The 25,091-nt window shown below is 37.5% G+C and overlaps 1 protein-coding gene across 2 annotated transcripts; it reads right to left on the reverse strand.

Moving 5' to 3' along the window:
* Positions 1–904: 904 nt before the first annotated feature.
* Positions 905–23,409, reverse strand: LOC127436510 (anoctamin-6-like). 2 transcript variants are annotated; one of them, XM_051690740.1, is made up of 20 exons: positions 23,141–23,409; positions 20,458–20,525; positions 20,216–20,329; positions 17,197–17,265; positions 16,688–16,966; positions 16,449–16,562; positions 14,558–14,673; positions 14,304–14,438; positions 12,071–12,176; positions 11,819–11,879; positions 11,384–11,529; positions 11,164–11,241; positions 10,593–10,827; positions 8,481–8,650; positions 8,273–8,370; positions 7,967–8,097; positions 5,071–5,276; positions 4,773–4,981; positions 2,372–2,477; positions 905–2,282 (listed from the first exon to the last, which is right to left on the reverse strand). In XM_051690740.1, the coding sequence occupies exons 1-20, from the start codon at positions 23,226–23,228 to the stop codon at positions 2,070–2,072; spliced, it is 2,742 nt and encodes a 913-aa protein (XP_051546700.1). In that variant the 5' UTR covers positions 23,229–23,409; the 3' UTR covers positions 905–2,069. The 2 variants fall into 2 exon arrangements, with proteins under 2 accessions (XP_051546700.1, XP_051546701.1); XM_051690741.1 differs by lacking the exon at positions 20,458–20,525.
* Between the last annotated feature and the right edge of the window lie 1,682 nt (positions 23,410–25,091).

The following is a 25,091-nucleotide window of genomic DNA, read 5'->3' on the forward strand; positions in this document are numbered from 1 at the left end:
CTTTGGTAACCCTTTAATGCATAGGTCTTTAGTTCATTCCACCCCTGCACATCATCCATTTTTTGGAGTTATGCCCACACCTCTTTAGTATTCCTCAACCCTTATCTTCTGTTTAGTGCAATATATATACACACAATATATACAGTATATCACTGCTTAGTTACCAAAAGTGTATAGACCCGAGATATGTAAAAGTGACACTTTTTTGCACTCCCATAAATCAATTTTGTATGATTATTTAATAGCTATTTAAGTTTACTATCACAGGATATCTATTTCTTGGTTTATTACAAGACAAATGAGTATTATATTCATACACCATCATTTATTATTATCAATTATTAGTAATCCATATGCGTGTACACATACATATTATACGTTATTTCTAACTCAAGGTGGCGCTGATGTTTCAGTGATTGTCTTGGTTTACATTTAACATTGCTAAGAAGAAGAAACGTGGAAGTAAACTATAGCAAGTGTAACACATGAACAGTATTATTGGCTATTGTTCTTTGGGTGTACAGCTGAAATGATGTAAGTTGTGTGTCTATTTAGACTCAAAAAGTGCCTGAGAAAATAAATTTGTGTAGTTTATGTGTAGCTCAATATGTGTTTGATATGAATCAAATAATAAATGAAAAATAAAACATTAAAGTATATCAAAATATATTCTATTGTTATTTTATAACTGTCTTGAAAATGTTTTTTTTTGAAACCATATCCGCTGAAAATTTGACACTATCTGGGAATTTTGTATATGCATTTATGATTGATATTGCTAAAGACCCAAGGTACAGTATGTAATAATGTTTGAAGAAACACCTATGCATTTAAGGGTTAATGAAGCACGTATTGATAATGAAAACAAGAACCACCAATCCATACATTTATCAGTAACCGTTTATTTTTGATTATCTAAAAATGTTACGGTCGATACATATGCAAATACATAAATGTAAACATATTTTACAAACAGGTAACAAATACAAAAAATTAAAACACACAAATACAGAGCACAATTGTGATAGCTAGAATTCAAAAAAATGTTAATTTAAGGCATCTTATGCTGACTGCTAAATAAACTAAATAAATATTCAAAAAGTATTTCCAAAAAGTATTGTTGCAGCACCAGATACAGTGACAGTATCTGATATATTATGGTGCTGAATTATTACCATATTCATACTCCATGGTATTTACAACATACCCAAAGGTGGTTAAAAGAATACCATGATTTTACCATGATTCATGTTCAAAGAACATGGTATGTTCACATTCAAATCAGTGGTCAAAACAGTTTAAAATATATTTAAGTGGCTTGAATATTAAAACTTGAATAAACCTCAAACACTTGTTAGTCTTTTCATAAAAATAATCATTTTATACCAAATTATGCACATTAGTTCCCTAAGATCACATATCATATAAATACCTGGGTTTTTATAACATTTTATATGTTAACTGAAATGAAACAAAGGACAATTTCTTAACTTATTAAGCCTAATAAAGATCTGGGGTGCTAATGCTGAGGCTGCAGGTTTGAACTCCAACTAAGATCCGTCTCCTGTTCCATCTGTATTAAGCTAAGGCACTTACTAGGTACCAGAACAATAAAGTTATTGTAAGCCACTTTGAATAAAAAGTGTCAGTTAAAATTAAAAGCACTATGCAAACATTGGCTCTGTTTGTTTGAGGTTTTAAGGCAAAGTCCTTGAAAAAGTCTCAGACAATAGGTGGAATAGGGATAAAGGTGGAGTTTAGACTAGGGGAGGGGTGCAGTTGAAGTCAACATGAAATCAAACCTTTCAGACCCCCTTTACTTTCTTAAAGCACATTCCTGGTCTTATTGTGCAGTCAGTGAGCATGTTATTCCAAAAAACAGAAATGTTTGTCATTACAGTCTTTTATCAAAATGTAACAACTTGCTCCACCTCCAAAACGACTGTTCATGCTGGATGACATCACCAAGCTCACTTATTGTTAAGCCCCTCCCTCTCAACCATCTGGATCAATTCTGGTATGCAGAATTGATCCAGAATCACCACCCCCCACCCCATCATTAGATGGTTTCACAAATGCGGGTCCAAGTCCAGATCCGGCTCTTCAACTTGGTCCTCAAGTCCCTCAGCAACAGGCTTCAAAAGGTCAGTGAAGTGTTTGATATTGGTTTCATGCAGGATCACCTGCGTCAGGTAACGCTCACGTTTGATCTGTTCTGTCAGAGCTTGTGGAATATCCGGTATCATGTAGGACAGTAGGAACTTGGTTAAGTAAACAACGTGCTGAAAGGAGAAAAACAGATAAACTGCATATTTACAACCGTTAACTATTAAACCACACAAGCTAACATGAAAGTTCATCAGTCACCTACCTCTACCACAATCATAAATGCCAATTTGGCAGCAATGACGTGCCAATAATGTACGCTGAACTCATATTCATTATGATGACCAGGAGGATTCCTGAAATCTCGATACCTGATTGAAAACAAAATGTTGATTAATTAGTCATAAACTAGTGTTAACTGTCTAGGAAATTACCTGCTCTTTAAATAATAATGCAGCTTAGTGAATATTTTATCATTATATATTCTATAAAAAAATATATAAATATTATATTATATAAAAATGAATTTATTGTTGTATTTATAAAAATGTATATTTACATATTATTTTGCATTTATATATATATATATATATATAAAATGTATATTTTTTACCAAATTAAATGCTCTTTAAATTATAATGAAGCTCAGTGAATATTTGTATTATATATTCTAATAACATTATAATAGAAAAAACATTGTATCCTATATTTATAGAATGAAAGTATTTATTATATTTTTAAATGTATTATTTACATATTATCATTTTACATAAACAGCATATATATACACTACATTTTATATAATTGTTATAGAATTAAATATATATATATATATATATATATATAAAAGACAAAAATAATATAAAATAAATATTAAGTACAGTTGAAGTCAGAAGTTTACATACACTTAGGTTGAAGTCAATAAAACTCATTTTTAAATCACTCCACAGATTTAATATTAGCAAACTATAGTTTTGGCAAGTCGTTTAGGACATCTACTTTGTGCATGACATGAGTAATATTTCCAACAATTGTTTACAGACAGATTGTTTCACGTTTAATTGACTATATCACAATTCCAGTGGGTCAGAAGTTTACATACACTAAGTTAACTGTGCCTTTAAGCAGCTTGGAAAATTCCAGAAAATGATGTCAAGCCTTTAGGAAATTAGCCAGTTAGCTTCTGATATGAGGTGTACTGAATTGGAGGTGTACCTGTGGATGTATTTGAAGGCCTACCTTCAAACTCAGTGCCTCTTTGCTTGACATCATGGGAAAATCAAAAGAAATCAGACAAGACTTCAGAATAAAAACTGTGGACCTCCACAAGTCTGATTCATCCTTGGGAGCAATTTCCAAACACCTGAAGGTCCCACGTTCATCTGTACAAACAATAGTATGCAAGTATAAACACCATGGGACCATGCAGCCATCATACCACTCAGGAAGGAGACGCATTCTGTCTCCTAGAGATGAACGTAGTTTGGTGCGAAAAGTGCAAATCAATCCCAGAACAACAGCAAAGGACCTTGTGAAGATGCTGGAGGAAACAGGTAGACAAGTATCTATATCCACAGTAAAACGAGTCCTATATCGACATAACCTGAAAGGCTGCTCAGCAAGGAAGAAGCCACTGCTCCAAAACTGCCATATAAAAGCCAGACTACAGTTTGCAAGTGCACATGGGGACAAATATATTTGGAGAAATGTCCTCTGGTCTGATAAAACAAAAATTTAACTGTTTGGCCACAATGAACATCATTATGTTTGGAGGAAAAAGGGTGAGGCTTGCAAGCCGAAGAACACCATCCCAACCGTGAAGCATGGGGGTGGCAGCATCATGTTGTGGGGGTGCTTTGCTGCAGGAGGGACTGGTGCACTTCACAAAACAGATGGCATCATGAGGAAGGAAAATTATGTGGATATATTGAAGCAACATCTCAAGACATTAGACAGGAAGTTAAAGCTCGGTCATAAATGGGTCTTCCAAATGGACAATGACCCCAAGCATACCCCCAAAGTTGTGGGAAAATGGCTTAAGGACAACAAAGTCAAGGTATTGGAGTGGCCATCACAAAGCCCTGACCTCAATCCGATAGAAAATTTGTGGTGAGAATTGAAAAAGCAAGTCCGAGCAAAGAGGCCTACAAACCTGACTCAGTTACACCAGTTCTGTCTGGAGGAATGGGACAAAATTCCAGCATCTTATTGTGAGAAGCTTGTGGAAGGATACCCAAAACTTTGACCCAAGTTAAACAATTTAAAGGCAATGCTACCAAATACTAACAAAGTGTATGTAAACTTCTGACCCACTGGGAATGTGATGAAAGAAATCAAAGCTCTACCATTATTCTGACATTTCACATTCTTAAAATAAAGTAGTAATCCTAACTGACCTAAGACAGGGAATGTTTTCCACAATTAAATGTCAGGAATTGTGAAAAACTGAGTTAAAAATATATTTGGCTAAGGTGCATGTAAACTTCTGACTTCTGTATATAACATTTTTATATTTAGTCATTATTTTTATACTGACGTCTTATTTTTTTAGCTTTAAACCATATTCTTTAAAATAAAGGTTCTTTGCAGGACCAGTTCTTTAAAGCACTAGTGGTTCCACTTATAACATTTATTTTAAAAGTACAGTAATAAATGGGAATGTTTACCGGCATGTGGTGCTATTAAACCAGTATGGAATGGTGTCATTGTTAGGTTTGCTCTTCTCTGAGAAGTCGTTGATGTTGAAGACAGACAGTGAGCTGTTAACGAAGCCCTGCATAGTGTGATCTGAGCTGTTTGTATACGGGATTACAGAAAAAGCCCAGTAATAAACCAGACGAGGAATCATATCAGATGTGAAGGCAATGATAGCGGCCTGGAGATGAAAACACACACATACCGTGAGTAAACTTGTCCAAAATTACACAACACAAGCACTACTATCACTAATTCCACTGAACTCACATTTGTGGCCACTGCTAGGATTGCAATCCCCTGTAGGATTGGCTGCCAGGCTCCAATGTCCTGAGCCTTTTCTGGAACTATCCGACGGAACTGGGTGGTGATCTTCCAGGCGTCCACACGGATCTCACACAGATTATTGATGAATGCCAGGAGAGGAGCCAACGGGAACGAGGCCACAAACAGAGTCACAAAACCAAACTGGATCACTGCGGAATTGAAAGAGTTCAGAGTGCAGGACAACAGTTTTTTCATAATAACAGCTGATTGGATGATATAACTGGATGCTGTTTAATGCTTGATGTGTTTAAAGGGACTATTCTGGGTTCTATATAAGTTAAGCACTATCAATAAACATCTATGGCACAGTCTTGATTACCACAATATAGACTACAATATAGACACTTCAAGAAAATGCAAAAGTTACACTGTGCAAAAACAAGATTAGTGATTCTATTACACTAGTCTCATATTAACACATATTAGGCTCTATTTTCATGAGAGTGCTAATTTCATGCTAGTACAAAACACAAGTGGGCATGGGTGGTGTAGTGGACTAAAGCACTGAACTGGTAAGCAGAAGGTTGTAGGTTCAATCCCCACAGCCACCACCATTGTGTCCTTGAGCAAGGCACTCAACTCCAAGTTGCTCCAGGGGGATTGTCCCTGTAATAAGGGCACTGTAAGACATTTTGGATAAAAGCATCTGCTAAATGTAAATGTTTGCACTATCTGTGGATGTACTTGTGGCAGACACGCCTCTTGTTCATTGGAAAGGAGGAAGCGGGAACCGGGTTATCAACCAAAAATACTTTTAATTAAACACAACATAAAACTGCTTTTCAGCATAACAAAACACTGACGCACACACACAGCGGCTGCGTGCATCTCTCTCTCTGGCATCTCCGGCTCCGCCTTATCTCTCTCTCCTGCTGATTGGGGCAACTCAGCACCAGGCGTGCATCCTCACGGCCCGGCCACGCCCTCCTCCTCATCACATTCCCCCAACACCCGATTGATTGGTTGGTTCCCCGGCCTGACCTACCATGGGGGGGGGGAGTTGCCCCTTCTGCCATTCTGCCGCCGGCTGGTCTTCCCTGCCTCCTGGGAACCTGAGTAGGTTGAGGGGAGGGAGAGGGGAGAGAGAAAGAGAGCGGGAGAGCCCGAGAGATAGAGAGGGGAGAGAGAGAGGAAAAAAAAGAAAAACACTCCGGTTCCTGACCTCGCTGCCATTCGGTCCTCAGCCAGCTGTGCAGCGATCCTCCATGACGCCGGGCGATGGCACTGGACTTTGCCTCCTGGTGGACGGCAGTGGACTGCTCCGCCTCCTGGCAGACAGCAGCGGGCTCCTCCGCCACCTGGCGGATGGCAGCGGGCTCCTCCACCACCTGGCGGACCGCTCCAATACCATCGTGTATCCCCAGCGTCGCAATCCTCCATCAGTGGCGAGGGCTCTCTGATGGCGCGTCTTCCTCCAGTCCCGGGTTTCGGCACCAATGTGGCAGACACGCCTCTTGTTCATCAGCAAGGAGGAAGCGGGAACCGGGTTAACACAGCGGCTGCGTGCATCACTCTCTCCCTCTGGCATCTCCGGTTCCACCTTATCTCTCTCTCCTGCTGATTGGGGCAACTCAGCACCAGGCGTGCATCCTCACGGCCCGGCCACACCCTCACAGCATTGTATGTTAATGAAGTGGTGCAAAGGCACAATTTGCAATTATCCTGAGAAATTGGACATTGCACTAAGACGTTTCAGCATCAGGTCTGTTTTCAGGAAAAAGTCTAAATTCAGTTCCTACATTTGCAGTTTGGAGATTCCACCAGCAGGTGATAATAAAGTTCATGTCCAAACATAGCGGAACATCATATTATGTCCCTGAAAATCACTGTTGTAGCCATTTTTTAAACAACATTTTATGAGATTTGTGTTAAACTATCTAGAGGTCATGGTTTATTTTTCAATTATTATCATTATTATTATTATTATTGTTATGTGTACATTTACAATGTACTTATGATCTAGTCTGAATTGGTATTTTTCCACCTATTGTTGTAGAGTGATTTTTAAGTCACTGCAAAAGTGGCAGGAAGAAGTTGGACAGGGTAAAATGTTTGAGTTTGGGGAGGTCGTTATACATATACGATTTTTTGACAAATTCGTTATATTGATTATATTTTAGTTTGAAGTGTAATTGGAATTTATAAAGATTATTGGTTTAAGATTCGAGTGCCGATTCTATCACTGTTAATACTAGCAATAATTTGTGTCACTTGATTAATATGATTAACAATACTTACATTCTCTATAATTTAACAAAGCCTACATCCAAATCCTGACAAGAACCAGATTTTTCCATGTGTATAACAGGAGTGTGTCACTGTCATTGTAATATGCCTGACATTCAACAAGGACGCAGTTAATGCACAAAAAAACATAAGTCCATTTTTATATTCTTCTAATTCATTGCATACAGTCCATTTACACTACCAACTTCTTATAAATGTGCTGTCTTTGTTTAGATCACTGGAGCTTGACAGGGAATGGACTATATAATAGGACGCAGATGGTGCAATAACCGGAGAAGAACCTCCTAATTAAATGCCCATTAGCGCTTTGCCCACGCAATTTTGCCAAACCCACGTGCCTAGACTTAGCACATGCTTGCACGAAAATACCAAAATGTTATGGCCACACCATTGACTTTGCGCATATGACTTAAAATATAGCGCTGCGCTTAGCGCTCTTAAAATTGGGCCCAGTATGTACAAGTTGTGTGGCTATAGTTTTAAATAGTGTGTACTTTACTTTAAGTGCCTTACTTTAATCAAAATAATTTTTGGCATTAATCGGCATTCAGCACAAATGCATTTAAAGATACAGTTGTGTGTAATATCTCACCCATCTCCAGGTATTCATAAAACAGGCCGAGCTTCCCCATTGGCTGTAGCTGATAGTCTTGTTCCCAGCGTGGAATTACTTTCTCGCTACCCACTTGAGTGCAATGACGGAATATCAGATTCTTCACCCACCTAGAAAAGCATTTGTTTATTAATTGCTTTATTTTTTTCACCAGTTCTATATTAAGGGTTACTGATTAGTGTTTATGGTAAATATTATTTCCATAAACAGTATAATTTGTTTTTAAGTGATCAGGTTCACAGTGGTGACAGTGTGTGTGCGGGCCTGAGATTGCGTGATACTCACGGCAGCAGGACTTCCTGTATGTTGTTCCAAATGGCCTTCCCTGTCATGATGATTGACAGCTGTGTAGTCAACTCAGTAAGGCAGCCTCCAGGATCACACTGAACACAGTATAGTTTACCACACCACAATAAAGATCTATTAATATTGATGTATCAATTCTTGGATGTACTACCTCATAACATGCAATAATCTTACAGCAAAGTCTCACCTCCTCATTGCGGTATGCTCCCAGCCAGTACACGGGCTCTCTCGGATAACCCACCAGTCTCCCTTTGAAGAACGCGATGTAGAAACAGGACGAGTAATAGTTCACAAACTGAAAGAGGAACATCTTTAGAGTCAGGCTGTTTTCGTATTCCGTTTTTGTCCGTGGCAGCTCTGTAGCACAGAATGATGGTAAGTTATTATGGTGTGGTTTCGATGTGGGTGGGAGTGTTTGCGCTATCTGTGGGTGTATACGCGCAAACTGTGGGTGTGTTGTATGTTAATGAAGTGGCGCAAAGCGCATTTAGCTATTTTCCTGAGAAATTGGTCATTGCGCTAAGACCTTTGAGAAGCGTGTCTTTTCTTGGTGCAAAGTCTAAAATCAGTTCCTGCATTTGCAGTATGGAGATTCCACCAGCAGATGATATCAAAGAGCTATCGATCACCATTAAACCATGATTTGTGTGGCAGTAGATCGATAACAATCTAATAATCATAAATTGTATAGCACCTTTCCAAACTCAAGAACACTGCACAGACATTAAACATAAAACAGAGAAACATATGACAACTATACAGTTCTGTGCAAAAGTTGTAGGCACTTGTGAAAAATTTTGCATAGTGAGGATGTCTTCAAAAACAATGCCATAAATAGTTCTCACTTATCAATTATAGGGACAGTTAATGAAAATGAATCAAAAATGAAAATTCTCTCATCATTTACTCATCCTCATGCCATCCCAGATGTGTGTGACTTACTTTCTTCAGCAGAACACAAATGAAGATTTTTAGAAGAATATTTCAGCTCTGTAGGTCCATACAATGCAAGTGAATGGTGGCCAAAACTTGAAACAGATCAATATTCAAGTCTTTTTTTTACTCTAAATCTCCACTTTCACTTTTACATCTGAAAGTCACATGTGGTGCCTGTTTAGTTTCACTTTCACATCTGAAAATGAAAGTTAAAGTGGAGATTTAGAGTAAAAAAGGACTTAAATATTGTTCTGTTTCTCACCCACCATTCACTTGCATTGTATGGACCTACAGAGCTGAGATACTTTTCTAAAAATCTTCATTTGTGTTCTGCTGAAGAAAGAAATTCATACACATCTGGGATGGCATTTAATGACAAAAAAGCTAAATCAATATTTGTTGTGACCACCTTTGCCTTCAAAACAGCACCAATTCTCCTAGGTACACCTGGACACAGTTTTTCTTGGTTTTTGGCAGATAGGATGTTCCAAGCTTCTATTTAAGCTCAATACCATCTGTTGTAGGGCTCCTTGTACTTCTGTTCAATTCTTTTTGCAAAGGGAATGTTAAAATCTAAACTGATATTTCCTACTGATACACAAAAAGCAGAATATATAAAATAACTGTTTTAAGACAAATGTTTTGTGGAAAATATAATGCACCTCAGACATTTGGAAAGTACTGTACATAAAACAATGAAATATGGGTGAGAAGCAAAGCATGTTTCAAGCGTCCCATGACACCGTCAAGGCCGCAGGTGATTCAGGCCGATAGAGGACACATACTGTACATTGCGGTCCGGAAGCAGAAGGAAACCAAAACATCCTCCGTAGTTTTTCACAGCTTAACACTATCTCGAACGATGGCAGACAAAACGGGAGAGAGTTCACAGCAAGGATGTAGCTGTTGCGCAAAAGTCCATATTTCTATTCTTCTAATGCATTACGTGCATACAGCCCATTTACAATGCCAAAATCTAATGAATAGGCTGTCTTCATTTAAATCGACGTTGCATGACAGGAAATGGTATATTTAATATGAAGCAGACGGTGCAATAGCCGGAGAAAAATCTCAGAATTAAATTGCACTTGACCCAGCCCATTAGCGCTTAGACTTTGCGCATGTTTGCACAAAAAATATCAAAACTTCATGGTCATCACAATTGACATTGACTTATCGCTTAGTGCTGCCCTTAAGTTATAGCGCTTTTAAAATAGTGCCCTAATTATTAAGTACTCTTTAAATTAAAATTCTTCCCGTCATTTCCATTCAAATCCAACATCTTGTGGGGCACGGACAATTCTTAAATTCTGGTGGTTACATCCTTTGCCTCATGTGTGAAGGGCCTCTGTTGGTCTCTCACCGAAGTCTGTGATCCAGATGGCCACTTTTTCATAGACGTAGTTCAGAATCATGATGAGGATGAAGCTGATAATGGAGGCAGTGATGGATGTGGCCATCTGAGGGGTGACATACTCTTTAAACGGCTCCAGCTCCTTACGATCCCTCAGATCAGCACGCAGTGTCGCAGAGAACGTGATAAACATCGCCAGCCGATACACGATCACCCCGACTACCGACGTGATAATCAGCATAACCTGACAAAATGACAGGAACAAATATCAGATAGATCAACAGTGGTAGATTTTATGACATCTGCAACCCTTTTTACGTCCATAATGTGACATATTTCCATGAAACATGATATTTAACCAGAAAAATGTAGGGCGTAAGTGCTTGGTGACATCAACCGAAAAGAAAAGATGTTTCAGAGGCAGAGCAAGTTATTACATTTTTTTTCTATGTAATTACATGCACTGATGAATAATTTACAAAAAGATCAGGAACATGTGTTAGGAAAGTAAATGGGGTGAATTTTGATTTCATGTTGACTTTAAGATGCCAAAATCTTTTTACATCTAATGCAAGATTACCCAGAATAACACGGTCCCAATTCCACACGATACTCTCATGCATTTCCCACAGGATGTGTAGGGCACCTTCTCTTTGGTCTGTATAAAACACAAACACACTATCAGATCCACTACATAATGGTTTAGTTTGGGTTTAGTGCTCTGTCTTCAAATTGATGTTATTATGTCATGTGGTTCATCCCTAAAAAAGTTATAACTCTGAATCCAGTAAAGCCCTTACATGTGTAACAGGGTTGAATCTCTCGTATACACATTTGGCCTCGTATTCGGGTCGAGCTTGCTCTTCCTGTGGAAGGAACTCCACCATGTCCCACTCATGCTCCAGTTCTGCCTGGTACCGTTTCCAAAACTCCAGAAACAATGTCACTGAGAAGAAACACATGGCACAAAGAATGCTCCAATCTGACTGGCTCGGTTAATGCATTTCCATTTAACTGCCCCTAAACGTCCCATTCTTTGCCAATAAGCGGCAATGTGGACCTGACTTTATGCCAGCAGTCAAAAATCTGGCTAAATGAGACTAGAGTCACATCCAAATGAGCGAGGCCAGCCATTATAATCACGTGACCAATATTTTGTTCCTTTGAAATCTACAGTATGTGAAGAGCACTATGCACTCAATCAGAATGAGACTTTTAAGTGTGACATCACTCACCCCAAACAGACATGAAAACTGCAAACACTAATGTCCCAAAGTTATCAAACACACACAGTTTCTGTGGAGTAAAACAAACGCAGAAACACATTGTCAGTTTCAGATCAACAAAGAGGAAAGATCAGACATGAAATCCTCAAATCCTCCCGTCCAGACGCTGTGGGTGTTTAAACCACTGAATGAGCCCTGTTGATGCAACACAAACATGTATGTGTGTATTGAAGCGCTGCTTAAACTATCAGTGGGACTCACTTTAGAGGACTCGCACGTGGTGTTCAGTCTCCAGTATGGACAGTCCTTATCACACTGTGGACACATGATAATATTCCCACCAATCAGAGGGTCACACACCTCTTTGCTGTCCAATCAAAGAACATAGTTATGGTCAAAATCAAAGTCAAAATCCACATTTACAATAGACCCATAAAGAAACTGGTTTCAGGTCTTCAAAAGATACCATCATATCTAATGATCTAGAACAGGGGTTTTCAAATTTTTTTGTCAAGGACCCTGAAATATGACGATCCCCTTGTGAGAGACCCTCTTCCTAAATCTAAAGGCAACTATGTTATATGTGTAAATACCCATTTCTATAGCATGAGAACAATAGTAAGCATGATATTATGAAGACTACATGAGGTTTACAAAAAAAATTACAAATAAAAATGACAAATGACCAAACTCAAAATCAAAATAAATATAAAACAAATAAAATGGCTATATATTGTCATTGTACTAAAGCCAAAAGTAATAATAAAATATAATGCACACTCAATAAAACATTTTAGCCTATTTTGTTTTACAATTTACACATTTAAAGATTCCCTTGCACTCCGTTGCGGCACCCTGGGGGTCCCCGGACCCCAGTTTGAAAACCTGTGGGACCCTATTTTAAGAGCGCTAGTGTTAAGCGCAAGGCTATGCCATAAGTCATAAGCGCAAAGTCAGTGGGCATGGCCATGAAAGTTTGGTATTTTCGTGCAAGCATGCACTAAGTCAAAGCGCAAGGAGGTTTGGCGAAATCGTACGCGCAACGTGCAAATGGGCGGGATTACGTGCAATTTAATTCTGAGGTTTTCTCCGGTTATTATTCCACTGTCTGCATCTTATTTCGTTCATTCCCTCAAGCACCAGTGATATAAACCAAGACAGCACATTCATAAGAAGTTGGTAATGTAAATGGACTGTATGCAGTGAATTAGAAGAATTGAAAATTACGTTCTTTTGTGCATAAAATGGGTCCTTGATGATTGTCGATTTGGATTTTGAAAAATTAAATAAATTTTTTGAAACACAAACAAATCATAGCCTACCAATTCCAAACATTGTACTCTCTCCAACTTCCTCCACCGACCCGTTTTGCAGTGACATAAAAATCACTCTACCACAACAGGTGGAAAAATACCTTTAAACTTACAAATTAGACCATAAATACAACTGTAAATTTAAACATAATAATAATAATAATTGAAAAATAAACCATGACCTATAGAGAGTTTAACACAAATGTCATACTTTTTTTTTTCTCGTATAAGACTCATATAAAACTCTGATTGTCAGGGACATAATTTGATGTTCCACTATATTTTCAGAGTTTGGACATGAACTTTATTTCCACCTGCTGGTGGAATCTCCAAACTGCAAATGCAGAACTGAGTTTAGACTTTGCGCTGAGATAATACGTGGTTTTCAGACGTCTTAGCACAACGACCTATTTCACAGGAAAATAGCAAACTGCGCTTTGTGCCACTTCATTAACATACAACAAACACACACAGTTTGCGCACAAACACCCACAGATAGTGCAAACTTGCGCTTTGCCCTGGCACGAAAATTGCGATTAGAATTAGCGCTCTCACAAAAATCTGAAGAAAATTTAGCCCCTGGTCTACAACAAATTCAAGTGATATTTAGAGATAACCAAGCAAATATTGTAGTATCTCTCAGTAGAAATATAATCAGAAGAGAAAATGTCATGTTTATGATTAATTTACTTCTTTCAGCCGCTCCATCAGACACAGACATTACCATTGTGCCACAAAGCAAAAAAAGGACAAAACATATTACGAATATTTAACATCTTAAAACATGATGATCTGAAAGCAAGAAATGATCATAGTAATTAATAAAATTATGTGGAATAGGTTTCCTATTCCTTTCATCATTCTCTAAATGGCTCAAATAACATGTTTAACATCTTTGAAATGTCAAAACTATAAACATTATTTGATGTGACATCATGTTTTTCTCTTATTGGTCAGATTTACAGTTGATTGTTGAGCTGAGTTTAGATACATTTCAAAACGGGAATTTAAGAACGTTAATGGGAATTTTTGCAAATTAAACCATGTAGCTGTTGTTGGGTTCTTAGATGCAGGCAAATACTGACTTTTTTTATTGTACTTAAAATACAAGATATTTAGATATTTGGCACATTTGATTCAGGTATTTGTTTTTATTATTCAGTATCATCAGGAGGCTGTACCTCCACGTGCTGGTCTCTCTGGTTGTGTATCCGTATATGAAACAGCCGAGACCGACCACAGCGGCGAGCATCAGCATGACCGTGTAGAAACCCAACCAGGCAAAATAAATGCCGATCTTCTCCCCATAATACTTTCTGAGAGCAGAAACATATGAACAGACTGATCACATATGGAGGGAAGCAGAAGTCAGACCAGAGACTAAAATCAGAAGCTGCATGAATGCAATAGCAGAACGAATCATGCAAACACACACCTTATCAAGTCGAGGGGTTGCATCTTGTAGAAACTCTTGGGATGTGCCCACTCATTGTACAGCAGAAATCGTTCATTGGGGCAATACGGCTCTTTAGATTTCACATTAAATCTGCACTGTTACACAAATCATAAATGATATCAGCAAAAAGCACATTAGTGATCAATTAATACTGCAGTAAAGAACTCATGCATCATTATAGCTACATAACATAAATTGCATCCAGTTTAAATGCAAAATGCAAAACAGAAGCTCCAAATAAAAGCAAAGTGTGGCAGATCATAGAAAAGGAGACTACTGGCATACTACAGGAATGGCATACTATTTTTGAAAGAGAGTAGTACACAGAATGCATACTGGGCACAATATGCAATGTTAGGTGATGGATTTATAGGTGAATCTCACAAAACCTGGCAAGAACATGTCCAGGTCATATTTAAACCTAAAATCAAAATAAAGAAATAAGAAGTTATATGTATTTTGCTTATAACACGGGTCTCTGGAATACTAGCGGTCTGATATTTCTGAGTAATAACCACACATCTGGGGATTAAGACATATCAGACCACTCATCCCGGTATTGCAAGTCATCTTGCCAACTTGTATCCCTCTGTGATCCAGATTTTTGCTTTTAAGATTTTTTAAAGAAAAGGAAGGACGAGACAAAATAAATTTTTGTGGTAATCAGTATTATGCCACAAATACTGTCGACTGAGCTTAACTTGTATTGAACCCGGAATATTCCTTTAACGTAATATACAAAAATCTAATTCTCATTACTGTAATTACTCTTTACTTGTTCTACTGACTATTATTTATGCTGATTTATAAAAAATAAAATAAAAATAACTGTAGTACAGTACTTTTTACTTTAATGTGTCTGATTGTTTTACTTGATTTTTTTACTATGATTTTTTCCCCCCATTATTCTTAATGGTGATTCTCACCATTTTTTTTCTTATTCAGATGAAAACATGAACATTCAGACACATTACAATACTAAAAATATCAGCGAAAAATATGCAATAAATAAATAAATAAATAATGCAACTGTCAAAAATTATAATGGTCCTAAAAAAAAACAGGCTTCATGCTTTATGACAAAATTTATTTTTTTTATTTAGATTTTTGGGTAACAATTAGAATAAGGCTGTATTTGTTAACATTAGTTAATTACATAAGTTAACATGAACTAACAATAAACAATACTTTTACAGCATCAACTAATCCTGGTTAATGTTAATTTCAATTTATACTGGGGGTCTGGGTAGCTCAGTGAGTATTGACACTGACTATCACCCCTGGAGTCGTGAGTTCGAATCCAGGGCGTGCTGAGTGACTCCAGCCAGGTCTCCTAAGCAACCAAACTGGCCCGGTTGCTAGGGAGGGTAGAGTCACATGGGGTAACCTCCTCGTGGTCGTGATTAGTGGTTCTTGCTCTCAATGGGGCGTGTGGTAAGTTGTGCGTGGATCGTGGAGAGTAGCATGAGCCTCCACATGCTGTGAGTCTCCGCGGTGTCATGCACAACGAGTCACGTGATAAGATGCGTGGATTGGCGGTCTCAGAAGCGGAGGCAACTGAGACTTGTCCTCCGCCACCCGGATTGAGGTGAGTAACCGTGCCACCACGAGGACCTACTAAGTAGTGGGAATTGGGCATTCCAAATTGGGAGAAAAGGGGATAAAAAAAACTACAAAAAACTTATACTAATACAATCAACTAACATGAACTAAGATTAACAAATGCTGTAAAACATATATTGCTAATTGTTAGTTCATGATAAGAAACCTTATTGTAAAGTGTTACCGTACAGTATTCCATTCCGACCGTAGCCAATAACCTTTCACAGAGAGCAAGCGCAAGACCAATCAGAACACTGATGGTACTTACATCATGTAAAGGATATGCAGCCTTGTACACGCCTCCATCCAGCAGCTTAGAGATGCCAAACTTTTTAACGTTTCCTTTGACATCATACGGAGCTCGGCAGAGGATGAAGTATGCCTGCAATCGACAGCATATCAGTAAACTGCAGCTTAACCGTAAAGTGCGACTGTTTACACACTTGGTTTGATCGCTTGCTCCGAATCCATGTTCAAAATCAGCCTTGATAGTAACGTTTATCATACCATTCTACTCCTCATGGCCGGTGTGAAGAACAGCTCTCTGTCCTTCACGTAAAAATACTCCAGCTGATTCTTCTTGAACGGGGCCGTGAAGAACTCTGTCTCCTTGGCGATGACCTCCGGACTGGGGTAGAAGTACTGCATGAAGCAGTTGTACGTTGATGAGCGAGGGGCCAGATCATTGGGCTGAATGGGCAGTTTGATGTGCAGAACCTCAGCGTATGTACACAGAACCTCAAAGGGCATGTGCACTTTCATATAGCACAGCTTCTCATCCACCACCTATAGTACAAAATACAGCCAGAAAGGAAACTCTCAAAATGAACACTACAGAAAGGTGCGCGTATATGCAAATACGAACAATAACATTCCTGCAGAGCAGAGAGACAGGTTGAGACAAGAGAACACAACATGGGTCCTCTCCTTCTCATAGCTGTTCATATTTGCTGGTGGAAGTGCTTCTAACAGGAGGTCTTATTTAAATGTCCCAAAGGTTCAGTTAAACAACTTACAGACTGTGTTGTTTCCAGTTCCAAACCCATATTCATCAGGCTTGCTTCAAAACATTCTCTTCGTCTCTGCTGCAGAACAAAAGACAGAATACATATAAAAGCCTGTATGAATTGCTGTCTTAATTCCAGACATAAAGGTAAAGAGTGACATTTCTGCAACCCTAGCATCCCCAAACCGAATGGCAAAATGAATGACTGGTTGGGATACTCAAACAAACAGACCAATGTTTTGAAAGCGCCACAGAGCCACATTCTTTACATTTCTACAGAAATTAGCCAACAAATGGCTTACTTAATGGTTATACTACTACTTATAGTTGTCTCTTAAAGGGATAGTTCACCCAAAATTGAAAATTCTTTCATCATTTACTCACCCTCATACCATCCCAGATGTGTATGACTTTCTTCTGCAGAACCATAGGAAGATTTTAGAAGAATATCTCAGCTCTGTAGGTAACATGCATACAATGAAAGTAAATGGTGACCAGGACTTTGAAGCTCCAAAAAGGCAGCATAAAAGTAATCCATACGACTCCAGTGTTAATCCATGACGTCAGAAACGATATGATAGGTGCACTGTAAAAAATTGCTGTAAATTTATGACCAAATTCCTACAGCAATCTACTGTGACTCTTAAATACAATAGTTTGCTGTTAAAAATGTTGCATTCTGGGAGATCAATAGCTGTTGTTTGCAAGGCATTAGGGAAAATTAACATTCAAAATCATGATATCATCTTGGTGAAAGCTAGTGACATTTTGAAACGTATATTTTAAAACCCCCATGAAAGTTCAAGTTTGTGGCACATGGTGAGTGTTCATGATGCTTCTGACTAACTCCCCTGTTCTTTATCTCACATCAGCCTTCACATGTCTGTCTAATGAGAAGTACATTGTGTGTTATAATGGTGAAATCCCCATAAGCCTTTTATCTAGCTTGAATAAGTATGTATGCTCTGGCAATGCATTGGGGCTAAAAAAAAATTAAAAAAAATACCTTACAAAAGTTTTTATTCAGACTTAATAGAAGTCTTAGTTTTATTTAGTGTTGTTGTTTTGTTATGAATAGTTGTGTTTTGTTTGAAGTCACCATTATGGTGATTAGTGTTCTCTTGAGCTGGCACCTTGGACCTTCCTTATTATTATATTATGTTCTTCCAGCCAGTCAATTTGTGTCGAAGTAAAACACAAGTTGTTGCACTGTGCTACTTGGAAGACAAAACCTAAGGTCAGACTGAATGTCGGATCCTACCTTGCAAATGGCACTATATGTGGCAATAGTGATGCACTACACATAAAAACAAAAACAGTATCAGCAAATTGAGTGTCTGATGTTTTTGATGAATTTACAGCATAACTCCTGTTCTTATAAAGACACACACACAATTCAACTCTCTGCATAAAAAACACAACAATGGTGACAATTAACAAACATACTTTTACATAAAAAAGTAAAATCTGAACATTAAAATACAAGTAACTTAGACTGCAAAAACAACTTCGTCAAAATAAACCAGTAAATAGTAAATAATCAAAGTAATTTCTTCATGCCGCAGTGCATGCTGGGAACTTAGCTGTTAATTTCAACAACCGTAGATAGTATGTAATTTGAAAGCTATATGCTGCTAAATTACAGTTGTATACTGTAGCTGTAAAAACAGTATCTAGCTGTTAATTTCAGCAACAGCAAGACACCGTTAATTTTACAGTAACTTGCTGGCAACCCTGCTGCCTGTTCTTTACTGTTTTTTGACAGGAAAATCTTTAACAATGTGTGGATGAGAAACAGATCAATATTTAAGTAGCTTTTTACTATAAATTCTCCTCCCTGCCCAGTAGGTGGCGATATGCACAAATAATGTGAATGCCAAAAACAAAAGAAGAACTCCTCTTTGGTTAGAAGAGAGAGCTTAAGAGGGCTGTTTGAAAGTGGAGATTTATAGTAAAAGGACTTAAATATTGATCTGTTTCTCACCCACACCTATCATTTCACTTCTGAAGACATGGATTAAACCACTGGAGTCGTATGGATTACTTTTATGCTGCCTTTATATGCTTTCTTGAGCTTCAAAGTTTTGAACCCGATTGACTTGCATTGTATGCACCTACAGAGCTGAAATATTCTTCTAAAAATCCTCATTTGTGTTCAGCAGAAGAAAGAAGTTCAAACACATCTGGGATGCATGAGGGGGAGTAAATGATGAAAGAATTTTCTTTTTTGGGTGAACTGTCCCTTTAAGATTGAAAAAGAGAAAGTGCAATAATCACCTACAGTATAAAGTATTTTACTATAATGTCAATAAAACACTAACTACAGATGTAGCTTTCAAACCAATTTATGTTTAAGGCTAAGGTTTGAATTACAGGTCAGGTTAAAATGTAGGGTTTGGGTGTAAATTAGGGCTACTGTTAGTAACGGTTGAGGTATAGGTATGAGGAAATTAACAACATGTACAATACTGTGCAAAAGTTTTAGGCACTTGTGAAAAATGTTGCATAGTGAGGATGTCTACAAAAATAATGACATAAATAGTTTTCATATATCACTTAATGTCATACAAAGATAAGTAAACATAAAAAAGCTAAATCAATATTCGGTGTGACCACCTTTACCTTTAAAACAGCACCAATTCTCCTAGGTACAGCTGGACACAGTTTTTCTTGGTTGTTGGCAGAATGGATGTTCCAAGCTTCTTGGAGAATTCACCAGAGGTCTTCTATCTATTTAGGCTGTCTCAATTACTTCTGTCTCTTCATGTAATCTCAGACTGACACGATGTTCAGTGGGGGGGCTTTGTGGGGGCCATGACATCTGTTGCAGGGCTCCCTGTTCTTCTATTCTAATCTTTTCTATTTGCAAAAGTAATGTTTGAGAGTTTAACATTTATATTTCCTATTGACACACTAAAGCTAAAGATATAAATAACCATCTTAAGACAAATGCTTTTGTCTTAAGATCTTATGTGCCTAAGACATTTGCACAGTACTGTATGTGTGCAGTTAGAGTGATTTTGACTTACTTTTCTCCTTAGAATAGACAAAGTTTTGGACTCGTCCTCATAGACCAAAACAAAATCTATCCGTCTCTTTCCATCATTGAAAAACAACGAGTCGGGGTTACCATTGAAATCAGCCTGCAAACAGAAAACTGATGTCACAGGAAAGTCTTCCTTAATATAAGTGTTTTTCCTGTCCAGTATTTCTGCTCCAGATTTGTCATTTAAAGGTAGACAGATTAAAAAAAAAAAAAAAAGAAACAAACCCGTTCCACTTTTGGCACAACTTGACCTTTAGGAATAGATTTGTATGTCGGCAACTCCTCAGAATAAACTGGGAAAAATTATAACACAAAATATAACCAATATAAGAAATATATACTGCATATTAGCCCATGAGACAGACAGATATCATTTATTGCATTTGTTTTATAAACAGGACCAAACATATATTTATGGTGCATGCATTCTAATTAAGTCATAATACAATATATTAATTATTAATATACCGTACATCCCATAAACCCAAACACTGAAGCACTGAACTTAGGACAGCAAATTACACTTAAAAGAATCAAACTAAATGACACAGCATGTGAACAAACGCTCTGGAATTCTGATGTCTTGTTTACTTGCAGTGATGGGACAGCCCAATCACAACAACTTCCCAGGGGGAATAGCATAAAGGAACATTTTTAAACTCAAATTAGATGTTACACGCTCGGGTGGAAAATGTCAATAGCAACAGCCTGAAAACAGCCAGTAGGACGGAAACTCATTTGTCCCACATCTGACAGACTTTCTGAATAATGCCCCCACCACACAAATACACCCAATCCAACACATAAACCCCAACCTTCTCCACACAACACCAGCAGGCCTGACACATACACTTACCAGTCAAAACTTTGGACACATCTTCTCATTCTTTATTATAACAATTTTACATTTTAGAATAATAGTTAAGTCATTAATGCAATAAAATAACACAAATGGAAGTATGTGTTTAATGTAACCAAAAACACTAAACAAATTAAAATGATCTTATACTTGATCTTGTATGTGTAGATTCCAGCTCTGCACACTCTGATCATTGTCTCAATTATGAGGTGCTCCTTAAAGGAATATTCCGGGTTCAATACAAGTCAAGCACAATCGACAGCATTTGTTGCACGGGGCCAATTATTGGAGGGTTTAAAGGCAGAAATGTGACGCTTGTAATTTTATAAATACACTTACGGTAATTATTCTGTTAACAGTTGTGTATTTTATTGTTTAAATCATCATGTTTGTTGTCAAATTAGAGTTTTGGGGTTTACGGCCTTATGTCTTCATGACAAGTTGTAAAATTGGATAAAGTAAGTGAATTTATCACACTTATATCATGTAAATGCACATATTGTTTAAGTCTTGTGGCTATAATTTGGAAACAGTGAGTATTTTAATGTGCATGGATTGGCCCCATTGACTTCCATTGTAAGTGCTTCACTCTAACCCAGATTTTTGCTTTTTTTTTTTTTGTTGTTGCTGTTGCTTTATTAAAGCAGAGACGAGTCGACATACATTTTTGTGTTAATCAATATTATGCCACAAATGTTGTCGATTGAGCTTAACTTTTTTTTTATTTCTCCCCTTTTCTCCCCAATTTGGAATGCCCAATTCCCAATGCGCTCTAAGTCCTCGTGGTGGTGTAGTGACTCAACTCAATCCGGGTGGCGGAGGATGAATCTCAGTTGTCTCCGCGTCTGAGACCGTCAATCCGCGCATCTTATCACGTGGCTTGTTGAGCGCGTTACCGCGGAGACGTAGCACGCGTGGAGGATTCACGCTATTCTTGGCGGCATCCACACACAACACACCACGCGCCCCACCGAGAGCAAGAACCACATTATAGCAACCACAAGGAGGTTACCTCATGTGACTCTACCCTCCCTAGCAACCGGGCCAATTTGGTTGCTTAGGAGACCTGGCTGGAGTCACTCAGCACGCCCTGGATTCGAACTCGCGGCTCCAGGGATGGTAGTCAGTGTCAATACTCGCTGAGATACCCAGGCCCCGAGCTTAACTTGTGTTGATCTCAGAATGGGTATTACTGGGCTTATTAGGAATATCATGTATGATAGACACTTGTTGACTGATGTTCCTTTACTATCCACTTAATTAAAATGTTTGCTTTGTACAGAAATTAATACATACACACAATTTATATTTGTCTACAAATCTAACTGCAAGCATTTATGCATAAGCCTTGAGATCAATAGGATTTTTGTAGCATGAGCAACACAAATTGAGTCAAGTGTGTCCAAACTTTTGAAAGGAAGTGTGTGAAAAATTATTGAATATTTCAGTGTTGCACAAACACACATTCCTTACAGATGTCAATTCAATTCAGTATGTATTAGTGCCATTATGACTGCACTTGATAAAACCAGTAAATTCATCACAAACAATCATATCAATAACAAAAGTAACAGTCACATATTCCCACTTTAATAAAGTTATATCATGTTTATGAGGTTTTTACTGAGCAGAATGAAAGTACGGTTGAATAAACAGAGGTTCCATGGAACTGTGACGTTCATCACTACAATAGACAATATACACACAAACACGCACACACATGCATAATTAATGAGAAGGAAAATAATCCTTATGAGAGGCATGGTGCAGAAATGTGTAACCTGTCTTTCTGGTTTACAAACAAGGTTGAGTTTTTTGAGCATGACTTAAGTAAATGTGTTAAAAGTAATTTCAGGTTGCATGCTCTTTGAGCAACAGTTTGAGCACATTATTTCATATTATCTCTACACTGTCACCTTTGATTTGAATATGCCTCTTCCTGAGGCTCACCACACCTGCTGCATCATAAACTAAAAGAAACTAAAGAAAAGTTGTGAAGCCTGTAAGATATAAGTGATAAAGGAGTGATGAAATGAATACAGAACTCACCAAATTCTTTTAGCATAATCTCAGTTTCTTTCTCCTCTATCTCTATCTCTGAGTCCAGCTCGAGTATATAATTGTCTTCTTCACTCATCTCTTCAGTTTATAACACTCCGCACTGCAAGTCAAAGAAAATAAAATACAATTATTGCAACATGTAGCAAATAACGTGCGTCTGTTACGCAGATATTAATGCAGATGAGATACACCGGATCAAAAACGAAACCACAGATTGAAACAAAAACATGCGTGAAGAGAAGTTTCTTCTAGTTTGAACTTGCTCGGAGGAGGTGGGGTCGGAGGAGGGTTTTAGGGGGTGCATATTTACAGTCATCACATAAGCATGCTTGGCTGCCCTTTGTATGTATCTAGCCTCCGCTTTTGCATTGATATCAGACTTTTTGGCGACATGTTTATGCACATATAAAGAGAGCTTTTGATTATATAGTGTTAAACGGTTTTATATATATATATATATATATATATATATATATATATATATATATATATATATATATATATAAACCGTTATATATATATATATATATATATATATATATATATATATATATATATATATATATATATATATACACACACATAGTTTTGTTTGTTTGTTTGTTTTCAGAACAAGTCGCATTGTATTCCTTGTGCGTTTTTAATTATTTACCTTCAAAAGGTAGAACTGCGTTTTTTGCACACTAGGAACGATTTTCGTGTCCTTGATTTCCCACGGAGGGATTTCAGTGACGGGTGTGTGTAACGGCATGTTGTGCCCCCCGCTATTTATGCTACTTTTGGGGGTATAATCTTATCTACTCGTTATGTGTAATGTCTTGTAGTCTTTTGTGTTGACTCAACTTTTTAAAATACGAAATTTTGTAAGCGGATGTCTTTCTTTAGTGGCATAGCAGACGGTGATGCTAGCAAGCTTAAGCTAAGTGCTTTGCATGCTAGACCAGTCAAAAACAAAACAAGTGTGTTTACAAGTCCACCGTGTTAAAATATCACTCTTCATCAGGCTGCTCCATCAGACGTTTCCTAATTTCAGAATTTGGACGCAACCCCAGTTGGGTAAAAAAAAACATATAGGATTCCAATATAACACAAAATAAAGTACGATAAAAAAAAAAAAAAAAACATGTAATTCCCAACAGAACTTTTAATAAGATAGAATTCCCTCTGTGAGAAATGTATTTAAGAAAAATTTGTAAGTATTGCAAAACCCCCTACAGTGTCTCATTCCTCAACCTGTCTATTAGTAAAACATTATTCCAATACAAATTCTGATAAGAATGATACAATCCAAAATATATGCCCAAAAGGACAATAAGAATTAAAGAATGAATGTTTATCCTGGAATGACATTGGACAAACAAATATGATATATTTCAATCAGTTGATTTCATTCTTCATTGTTGTGGGGTAGGGGTACACATAACAGAGCACCTAAGACATTGAGACACAATACAGTAAATAATAACATGAACAGTATTCTCAATACAGCATACATATTTTACAGTATACAATTTCACAAAATGTACTTTTCTTAGAGTTTCATATGGGGTGGGTAGACAGTCCCAAAACAGAATCTATGTTTTACAGTATGGATAGGAGTGGGAAATCCCTGTAAATATGTAATCAGTAGTCCTTGGGAATCATTTAAAGCTGCTGGAAATGTTTCATTTGTTAGACAGTCCATTAGAGAAAAAAGTGATTTGTGGGTTTGTATAACAACTAAGCTTAAAACCTGTTGAATCTCATTTACCCCACCCACAGGCCTGACTTCACTATGCTTAAATTAGTTCACATTTACTATATAGTCGGCTGTTCAAAATTGTTAATAATGCTGACAAATTGTACATCTTTTTTTTGACTAGGCTATATAGTAAATGTGAACTCATTTAGGTAGGTAGTAGTGGGTCGTGTCCTGGCAGTGAGCCGGAAAACAGAGACA

Source organism: Myxocyprinus asiaticus, chromosome 47, assembly GCF_019703515.2.
Source record: "Myxocyprinus asiaticus isolate MX2 ecotype Aquarium Trade chromosome 47, UBuf_Myxa_2, whole genome shotgun sequence".
In the NCBI taxonomy this organism is placed as follows: Eukaryota; Metazoa; Chordata; class Actinopteri; order Cypriniformes; family Catostomidae; genus Myxocyprinus; species Myxocyprinus asiaticus.